This window comes from Podarcis bocagei, assembly GCF_964188305.1.
Source record: "Podarcis bocagei genome assembly, chromosome: 6".
NCBI classification, from domain to species: Eukaryota; Metazoa; Chordata; class Lepidosauria; order Squamata; family Lacertidae; genus Podarcis; species Podarcis bocagei.
The window spans coordinates 89,050,973-89,060,050 of record NC_138130.1 but is presented as its reverse complement, the minus strand read 5'-3'; the positions used below and the strand labels follow the sequence as shown (position 1 = coordinate 89,060,050).

Sequence of the window (9,078 nt, the reverse complement as noted above, 5' to 3'; positions counted from 1 at the left end):
TGAAACTGTTCTTAACCACTTTAGCTAATCGGGCCTCCTGCTGCCGCTGCACCGCTGCTGTGCGATTTCTGTTCTCATCCTGAAGCAAAGTTCTTAACCCAAGGTACTATTTCTGGGTTAGTGGAGTCCGTAACCTGAAGCGTATGTATCCTGAGGTACCACTGTAATACATTCCAAGTGACGAAAAAGCAGGTGAGGAGCCGGTGGATCAGGGCCAGTGAAAAGTTTGGCCTGAGGAGGAGCCATTCCTTAGAGGGAGTCGGGGGGGGGGGGACAAAGAGAGAAGCTCCCAGACTTCAGGCTTCCCACCCTTGTTCCATAAGATTCGCCAACCTACTCAAAAATGTCGCTGGCTTTTTTACAAGGTAAATCCCTTGATATGCTTTTGATTCCCCCCCTCGTATCTCTTTCATTGGTGGTTCTGCATGAACTTTCACATGTGCTGGGGGTGAGGTTGACCTGAAAATCATTGGCAATTCTACGGTACTTGCTGACCTATCGGTTTGGAAGCCTGGCTTAAAATAATAATAATAATAATAAATTATAGCGTTCCTGGAATATTTGTCCAAGTCATTTATTTTTTAAAAGCCAGAAGGGTCTGGCTCGCTAGCATTTTATGGAGAGATTCCCAGCAGTTCCATCATGTCCGAAATAAAAATGAAGATGTAAATTCAGTCGAAACGGCTGAGCGATGGCTCAGGCACCGACTGCAATTGTTCGCGTTCTTCCCCATCTCGGGTCGTTTGAAAGAGGAATGTTGGCATGTGGTAAATAAGAGAAAATTAAAAAGCAGATTTGTAGCATTGCTTTCCAGTAAATGCAGCTCTCAGACCACAGGGTACCCTAGTAACAGGAAGTCATGGTTGTTAAACTTCTCTCTTTCAGAATAGCTGCTTTCAAAACAGTTTTTTAAAAAATAAGATAAAAGGTGGGATGAACTGTTGCACAGGCTACCTTTTGTTTGCCTCTGTGAGGGAGGCAGGAATTTTAATTGTCTGTTAGCCATGCTTGCTAGTTCTGCATGTGGGCAGAATTTGGGCAGGAGCCAGTGTGAGATGTTGCAGAATTTCAGATGGCTCATTTATCACAGTCACAACAAATGGAATGCTTAACTGTTTGTTACAGGAGCTCATTTTGGATCGTGATTCTCAACTGTAAGTTTCACGTAAATATTGAGTGAAAGGAGCATTCAGTGAGAATTGCTTCCCTCGGGATTTCTGTTGTAATGTAGAGCTAGAGAGAGCGGGACAATTCAGCCCTATCTCTTATCGCATGCATGCAAAAATGACTGGGATTTTGAGGCTGCAATCCTGTGTCCACTTAGGGAACAGTCCGAGTCTAGCAAGATCCATGGGGTTGAGTGGGTTAGAACCCAGTGGATCTCCACCTGATTTGTGAGGTTCCTCGGTTGGCTTACTTCAGCCTTTCTCAACCTGTGGGTCCCCAGATGTTGTTGGACTACAACTCCCATCATCCCTAGCTAGCAAGGCCAGAGCTCAGGGATGATGGAAGTTGTCGTCCAACAACATCTGGGGACCCACAGGTTGAGAACTGCTGGCTTACTTCCATCTGAAGCTTTTATCTATCACATGTGTTTACTTTTTCGAGCACATTGTGGTCTAGGCTATAACACAGGAATATTATCCTGCCTCAAAGCGGGACACTGCTCTAGATCAGAGATGGGGGACCCGCAGCTCTCCAGATATGGCTGTCTGGCAGTGAGGGAACTGCCAGAAGGCCATCGGAGCTGGACTTCAGTGTCCAGGCTGAATGATGGGGGTGGAGACGCTCCTTCAGGTATCCTGGGCTGAGGCCGTTTAGGGCTTTAAAGGTCAGCACCAACACTTTGAATTGTGCTCGGAAACGTACTGGGAGCCAATGCAGATCTCTCAGGACCGGTGTTATGTGGTCCCAGCGGCCACTCCCAGTCACCAGTCTAGCTGCCGCATTATGGACAAATTTCAGGATTATATATCAACATTTCTGTGGTTTTCGTTGTTGTTTTTTATATTGTTCAAATTGCTGTTGCCGTGTAGCTACAGTGGTGCCTCGCGAGACGAAAAGAATCTGTTCTGTGATTCTCTTCGTCTAGCGGTTTTTTCGTCTTGCGAAGCAAGCCCATTGAAGGATTAGCGGATTAGCGCTATTAGCGGCTTTTAGTGGCTTATCTGCTGATCGGATCAGCTGATAAGCGGCTTAGCGGCTTAGAAAAAGGGGGGAAGGGGGAAAAAACCAGCATGAACTCGCAAGACATTGTCGTCTTGCGAAGCAAGCCCATAGGACTGGGTGTCCATCAATATGCAGATGATACCCAGCTCTACCTTTCTTTCAAATCAGAACCAGCGAAGGCGGTGAAGGTCCTGTGTGAGTGCCTGGAGGCGGTTGGAGGATGGATGGCGGCTAATGGATTGAAGTTGAACCCTGACAAGACAGAAGTACTGTTTTTGGGGGACAGGGGGCGGGCTGGTGTGGAGGACTCCCTGGTCCTGAATAGGGTAACTGTGCCCCTGAAGGACCAGGTGCGTAGCCTGGGAGTCATTTTGGACTCATAGCTGTCCATGGAGGCGCAGGTCAATTCTGTATCCAGGGCAGCTGTCTACCAACTCCACCTGGTACGCAGGCTGAGACCCTACCTGCCCGCGGACTGTCTGGCCAGAGTGGTGCATGCTCTAGTTATCTCCCGCTTGGACTACTGCAATGCGCTCTACGTGGGGCTACCTTTGAAGGTGACTCGGAAACTACAACTAATCCAGAATGCGGCAGCTAGACTGGTGACTGGGGGCGGCCGCCGAGACCACATAACACCGGTCTTGAAAGACCTACATTGGCTCCCAGTATGTTTCCGAGCACAATTCAAAGTGCTGGTGTTGACCTTTAAAGCGCTAAACGGCTTCGGCCCAGTATACCTGAAGGAGCGTCTCCACCCCCATCGTTCTGCCCGGACACTGAGGTCCAGCGCCGAGGGCCTTCTGGCAGTTCCCTCATTGCGAGAAGCGAAGCTGCAGGGAACCAGACAGAGGGCCTTTTCGGTGGTGGCGCCCGCCCTGTGGAATGCCCTCCCATCGGATGTCAAGGTGATGGACAACTACCTGACATTCAGAAGACATCTTAAGGCGGCCCTATTCAGGGAAGCTTTTAATGTATGATATTTTAGTGTTTTTTGGTTTCTGTGGAAGCCGCCCAGAGTGGCTGGGGAAACCCAGCCAGATGGGCGGGGTACAAATAATAAATTATTATTATTATTATTATTATTATTATTATTATTATTATTATTATTATTATTATTATTATTATTATTATTATTGGAAATTCGTTTTGCAAAGCACCTCCAAAACTCTTTCGTCTAGCGAATTTTCCGTCTTACGAGGCATTCGTCTTGAGGTGCACCACTGTAGTTCTGTATTCCTCCGTATGTTTCGCCATGCGTAGTTGGAAGAAATGTGAAATTATGGGCTTTGCCTGAGAAAAACCCAAGGGGAGGGTCTGGATGAGAAAATGTCCTGGAGGGGGACAAGATTAAAAACTCAAAACCCCCAGAAGCAGCCAACTTGTTCCTCCTTGCAAAGGCGTGTGAGTTGTAAAAGAAAAGAAGTGTTTTTCCCATGCCTCCGACCCATTCACCTGGGGAGTTCCTTGCACATTGTCATTTCCTGTCCTCCGGAAAAATGCAACGTCTCTTAGTCCCAAAATGGATCAGTGCACCTGTGGGTGGTAGCTGTTGGGAATCGCAATCAGGGCATCTAGCTGGCCACCGTGAGACTAAGGTACTAGACTAGGCGGGCTTTTTGCCTGATCCCAGCAGAGCCCTTTTTATGTAGGTAGGACATTCTGTTGATTTTTTTTCCCCCTCACCAGAAAGCTCCTCTGGGCATGTTGGCAGGACTTGATGCCATGAATGGGACAGGTCAGCAGCCAACATTGCTCTAGGCCAAACCCACATGTCTGGCTCAGGACTCTGATGCCGGCTGAGTTAGAAGCTTTGAGGGCTGAGGGCTGCACTTTGTATTCAGGGGGATCTCCATCTCCTCAAAGCTAGGAGGATGGCCTAGGACCCACGTACCTACGGGACCACCTCTCCTGTTATGCCCCGCAGAGGACCTTAAGGTCCACAATTGACAACATTTTGGAGGTCCCAAGTCGCAAGGTGGTTAGATTGGTCTCACCTAGGGCCAGGGCCTTTTCAGTACTGGCCCCAACTTGGTGGAATGCTCTGTCACAAGAGACTATGGCCTTGCAGGACTTGACATCTTTCTGCAGGGCCTGCAAGACAGAGCTGTTCCGCCTGGCCTTTGGTTTGAAGTCAGTCTGACCCTTACATTTCCCTCCCCTTATGGTTTTGATCTATGGGCTACTTTTAAAATGAGGCTGCATTTTAAATTGTGTTTTAACCTGTATTTTAAATTGGTTTGTTTTTTTTCTTATTATGTTTTTACTGTAATTTTACTGGTAGCTGCCCTGAGCCCGGCTCTGGCTGGGGAGGGCGGGGTATAAATTAGTATTATTATTATTATTATTATTATTATTATTATTATTATTATTATTAGAATCATAGAGTTGGAAGAGACCACAAGGGCCATCGAGTCCAACCCCCTGCCAAGCAGGAAACACCATCAGAGCACTCCTGACATATGGCTGTCAAGCCTCTGCTTAAAGACCTCCAAAGAAGGAGACTCCACCACACTCCTTGGCAGCAAATTCCACTGTCGAACAGCTCTTACTGTCAGGAAGTTCTTCCTAATGTTTAGGTGGAATCTTCTTTCCTGTAGTTTGGATCCATTGCTCCGTGTCCGCTTCTCTGGAGCAGCAGAAAACAACCTTTCTCCCTCCTCTATGTGACATCCTTTTATATATTTGAGCATGGCTATCATATCACCCCTTAACCTCCTCTTCTCCAGGCTAAACATGCCCAGCTCCCTTAGCCGTTCCTCATAAGGCATCGTTTCCAGGCCTTTGACCATTTTGGTTGCCCTCCTCTGGACACGTTCCAGTTTGTCAGTGTCCTTCTTGAATTGTGGTGCCCACAATTAATTATTATTATTATTATTATTATTATTATTATTATTATTATTATTATTATTTAATTAAAGCTGCATTGGCATCTGCTGAAACGCCTTCCTCCTTTTAAGAAGCAAAGGGCTTCCGATATATATCTTAACCTGATGTATATCCATGTTGCATAAAAAATGTACCAAGAGGATATTTGATTTTTTTAATCATATGGAGGGCAAAGATGCAATAGGCTGTGGTTATGCATGAATTTATTTCCTTGTTTTCTAAAAACCACCCTGCAGTGTTGGGAAGGGGGTTCCCATCTTACAAAGATAATGAGAATCAGACTTTTGTTCTGACCTTGAACATTTCCAGACACGTGTGTGTGTGGCACTGCTACGTCAATATATAGGGACAGATAAAGCATGAGAATTTACGGTAGCAGAAAGCAGCTCTCCCATCAAATGAGAATTTGCAGTGCAGGGTTGGGAGTTAAGTAATAAGGAAGGTTTATTAGCAATGTTTGCTAGAGGGCCTTCACTTCTGGAGGGCAGTTTGCAGCTTCCTGGGCAGATGTCATTATTGTCAAGATTCCTGTTGTCTTTCTCCTTAGGCACAATCCCCACTGGTCTCTGTCACCTGTGCAAGTCACAGCATGGACTAAATGGGACTGTGCAGGCGATGAATCTGTAGACCTTGGGGATGGAAAGGGCTTAAGAGTGGGAAAGAAGTTAATGATGCATGGTGTGAAAAATGTGATTAGGAACGATGAAGAAATAACGAATATGGGCATGTACAGAGCGGACCTCCCTTGGCAATGAGGAACCTCTGTATTAAAGAAGAGGATTCCACACTACAACAGTATTACAGTCATACCTCGGGTTACAGACACTTTGGGTTGCGCAATTTCAGGTTCTGCACCACGCCGAACCCGGAAGTACCAGAACGGGTTACTTCCGGGTTTTAGCGCTTGCGTATGTGCAGAAGCACTAAATCGCGCTTTGCGCATGTGCAGAAGCACCGAATCACGACCCGCGTGTGCACAGACGTGCGCTGCAGGTTGCGAACGTTTTTCCCGCACGGATCACGTTCTCAACCTGAGCGTCCACTGTACTTCCTTATTTATTTATTTTTTTACATTTTTACGATTCCTAGTAACTGGGGTCGATGATTAACGAACCTTGATTATGTATTGGTGTTTCTTGACTTTGTTTCATTTCCCTTCCCAAGAGTTTGGGTTGGGGTTGATGAGAACTTCATAAGCTCCATGAAGGGATCTGTGAAATCAGACATTTGGGGATCCCTGATCTAAATGGGTGAGAAGTCTTTTCTTCAACACGTTCGGTTCTAGTTTCCTGTTCTTTACTTTGGAATGTCTTGTTTTCCAGGAAGGAAAGAAGAAGTTTGATAAAGAAAGTGAAAAGTATTATTCAACCTTAGAGAAGCACTTAAATTTATCTGCCAAGAAGAAGGAATCACACCTGCAAGACGTAAGCTTTTTATCATTGGGGCTTTTATTTTTTTATTTTTTTATTTGCATTAATAAGGAGGGGGGAGGGGAAGTATCAATGAGGGTAAGTGACAATCACCTTCTGAATTTATGTAGAACGGTCATCCATGCTTCTGTTCAGAGATTTGATGTACATATAAACTACTTGCATATGGATTTTAAATATATGTTTAAATATAATGATAAATTTGTCACTATACCTCATTTGTTGATTTGTTGCCTTTTTAGATAACCCTTTCTCTCAAAAGCAGCCCAGGGTGATGTACAATAAAAATAAATAAAAACGCAAAATACACACCATAAATAAGATTTAACTTAGTAGTCTCCTCTGATCAATAATGGAATCCAATCCAGTAGACTAGGCATAGGCAAACTCGCGCTTCCAGATGTTTTGGGACTACAACTCCCATCATCCCTAGCTAACAGGACCAGTGTTCAGGGATGATGGGAATTGTAGTCTCAAAACATCTGGAGGGCCTAGTTTGCCTATGCCTGCAATAGACTTATCTGTTTCCAGGATTTACAGCAAAAGAGTGAGATTACGCAGTTTGTGTTGTTTGCCATTAACCTGCCTGTCTAAACACAATAATGAATTACCGTATTTTTCGCTCTATAGGATGTACCGGACAATAGGACACACCTTGTTTTAGAGGGGGGAGAACAATAAAAAAAAAATCTCCCCCTCTCTGCTCAGCGCCCCTTCAGCGAAGCGGCAGGAGGCGCTGCGCAGAGAGGGGGAGAATTTTCCCCCTCTTGTTTTCTCCCTCTAAAACAAGGTGCGCACTGACCCCTCTCGCTCTCCAGGCTTCAGGTTCCTTTCGACCTGCTCTTTGGGGCTGGCGGGGGGAAGCCCACCACCAGCCCCAAAGAACAGGTCAGGGAGCAGCGGAAAGGCGCACAGCGGAGAGGCTGCTGCCATAGTCGTGCGTCACCTCTCCAGCTGGGAGAGGGTCGCGGGGCTATGGCTTCTTCACTCCATAGGACGCACACACATTTCCCCTTCATTTTTGAAGGGGAAAAAGTGTGTCCTATAGAGCGAAAAATACGGTATCATCTGAGGATTATGGAATGTTGTTCATGCCTGCACCCTTGCCTTTTTATTTTGCATATTTTTAGGCTACCCGTAGCACAGTTACACAGTACAATTACGCAGCACAGCACAATCACTCAATCAGCAGTAAGAAATTAAACAACAGTCAGACCCAAAAACATTAACATGTAATAATATAATACGACTTAAATCGGCGGCAGCTCAGCATAAAAATCTGGAATAAAGGCCAAGGTGAGCAGTTATTTTTGGTAGTTTCCAGAAGGTTTGCAGTGATGAGGTCTGGTAAGATGTTCCATAGATGTTGGGTCTGGTTGACAGAATGGGATGGTCTACAAAACACCAACTCAACTGTTTCTACCTTCCCAGTGTGGGATTTTGTGTGTGTCATGTTTTGTATAACATTATTGGCTGATTGTGTAGAATAATACTCCCTTCTGCTCCATACTCTTCACATTTGGCTGTTCTACAAAACCATTTTCACCATCCATAATATTCCCCTTAGCACATCAAGAACATTTCCTGTCCCACCAAAAAAATAAAAATATTTGTATAAATCCCCATTCATTTAAATCAAACTCTCACCTTGTACCTAAAAGTTCCCATCATTCCTTTAAAATCTTCATACCTTAGAACTGCAGACATCCCTTTCTCTCTATCCTAAGCCTGGCTGTGTCACCTAAGAGTGTTACAGATTTTTGCTGCTACTGTACTCACAGTGGGCCTTGAACTAGTTGACCCCAGGAAAGTCAGGCGAATGGCACCCTCCAGCTCTGGTCAAATAGAAGGAAGATCATTCTGTCCACTAAGGAAGTTTCTTTATAATTAACAGAGGCAGGTAGTGTGACGCTTCACAAAGGGCTTTAGAAAGCGTCTTGCTGGGATATTTAGCATCCAGGAGACTTAATTCTTGCTGCTGTTGACTGCCGTGAACTCAACCTCGAATAGTTGCCAGAACTGATAACTGACCCATCCCAAATTTCCTCAAACAGCCAAGTTCCCTCAGTTGTTCATTTCCGCTGTCCCTCTATCTCCAACCCTGCTAACACTGAACAAATACAGTTTCATCCATCTAGCCTAGTACAGTGGTACCTTGGTTTGCGAACTTAATCCGTTCTGGAAGTCCGTTCTTAAACCAAAGCGTTCTTAAACCAAGGCGTGCTTTCCCATAGCAGCGGGGGACTCACTTTACAAATGGAACACACTCAACAGGAAGCGGAACATGTTCTGCTTCCAAGACAAAGTTCACAAACCAAAACACCTACTTCCGGGTTTGCAGCGTTCTTAATCCAAGTTATTCATAAACTTAAGCAAGAAGATCAAACCTATCCATTCTGAAGGAAATCAGCCCTGAGTGCTCACTGGAAGGACAGATCCTGAAGCTGAGGCTCCAATACTTTGGCCACCTCATGAGAAGAGACGACCCCCTGGAAAAAACCCTGATGTTGGGAAAGATGGAGGGCACAAGGAGAAGGGGACGACAGAGGACGAGGTGGTTGGACAGTGTTCTCGAAGCTACCAGCATGAGTTT

At 45.4% G+C, this 9,078-nt stretch overlaps 1 protein-coding gene across 1 annotated transcript in view; it reads left to right on the top strand.

Annotated features, from left to right (window-relative positions):
• The window catches only part of ARHGAP42 (Rho GTPase activating protein 42), a 182,869-nt gene that overhangs the window by 91,183 nt on the left and 82,608 nt on the right, over nucleotides 1-9,078 (top strand). Inside the window, exon 5 of the mRNA XM_081197641.1 lies at nucleotides 6,378-6,479. Coding sequence (XP_081053767.1) covers nucleotides 6,378-6,479 — 102 coding nt within the window. The remainder of the gene's footprint in view (nucleotides 1-6,377; nucleotides 6,480-9,078) is intronic.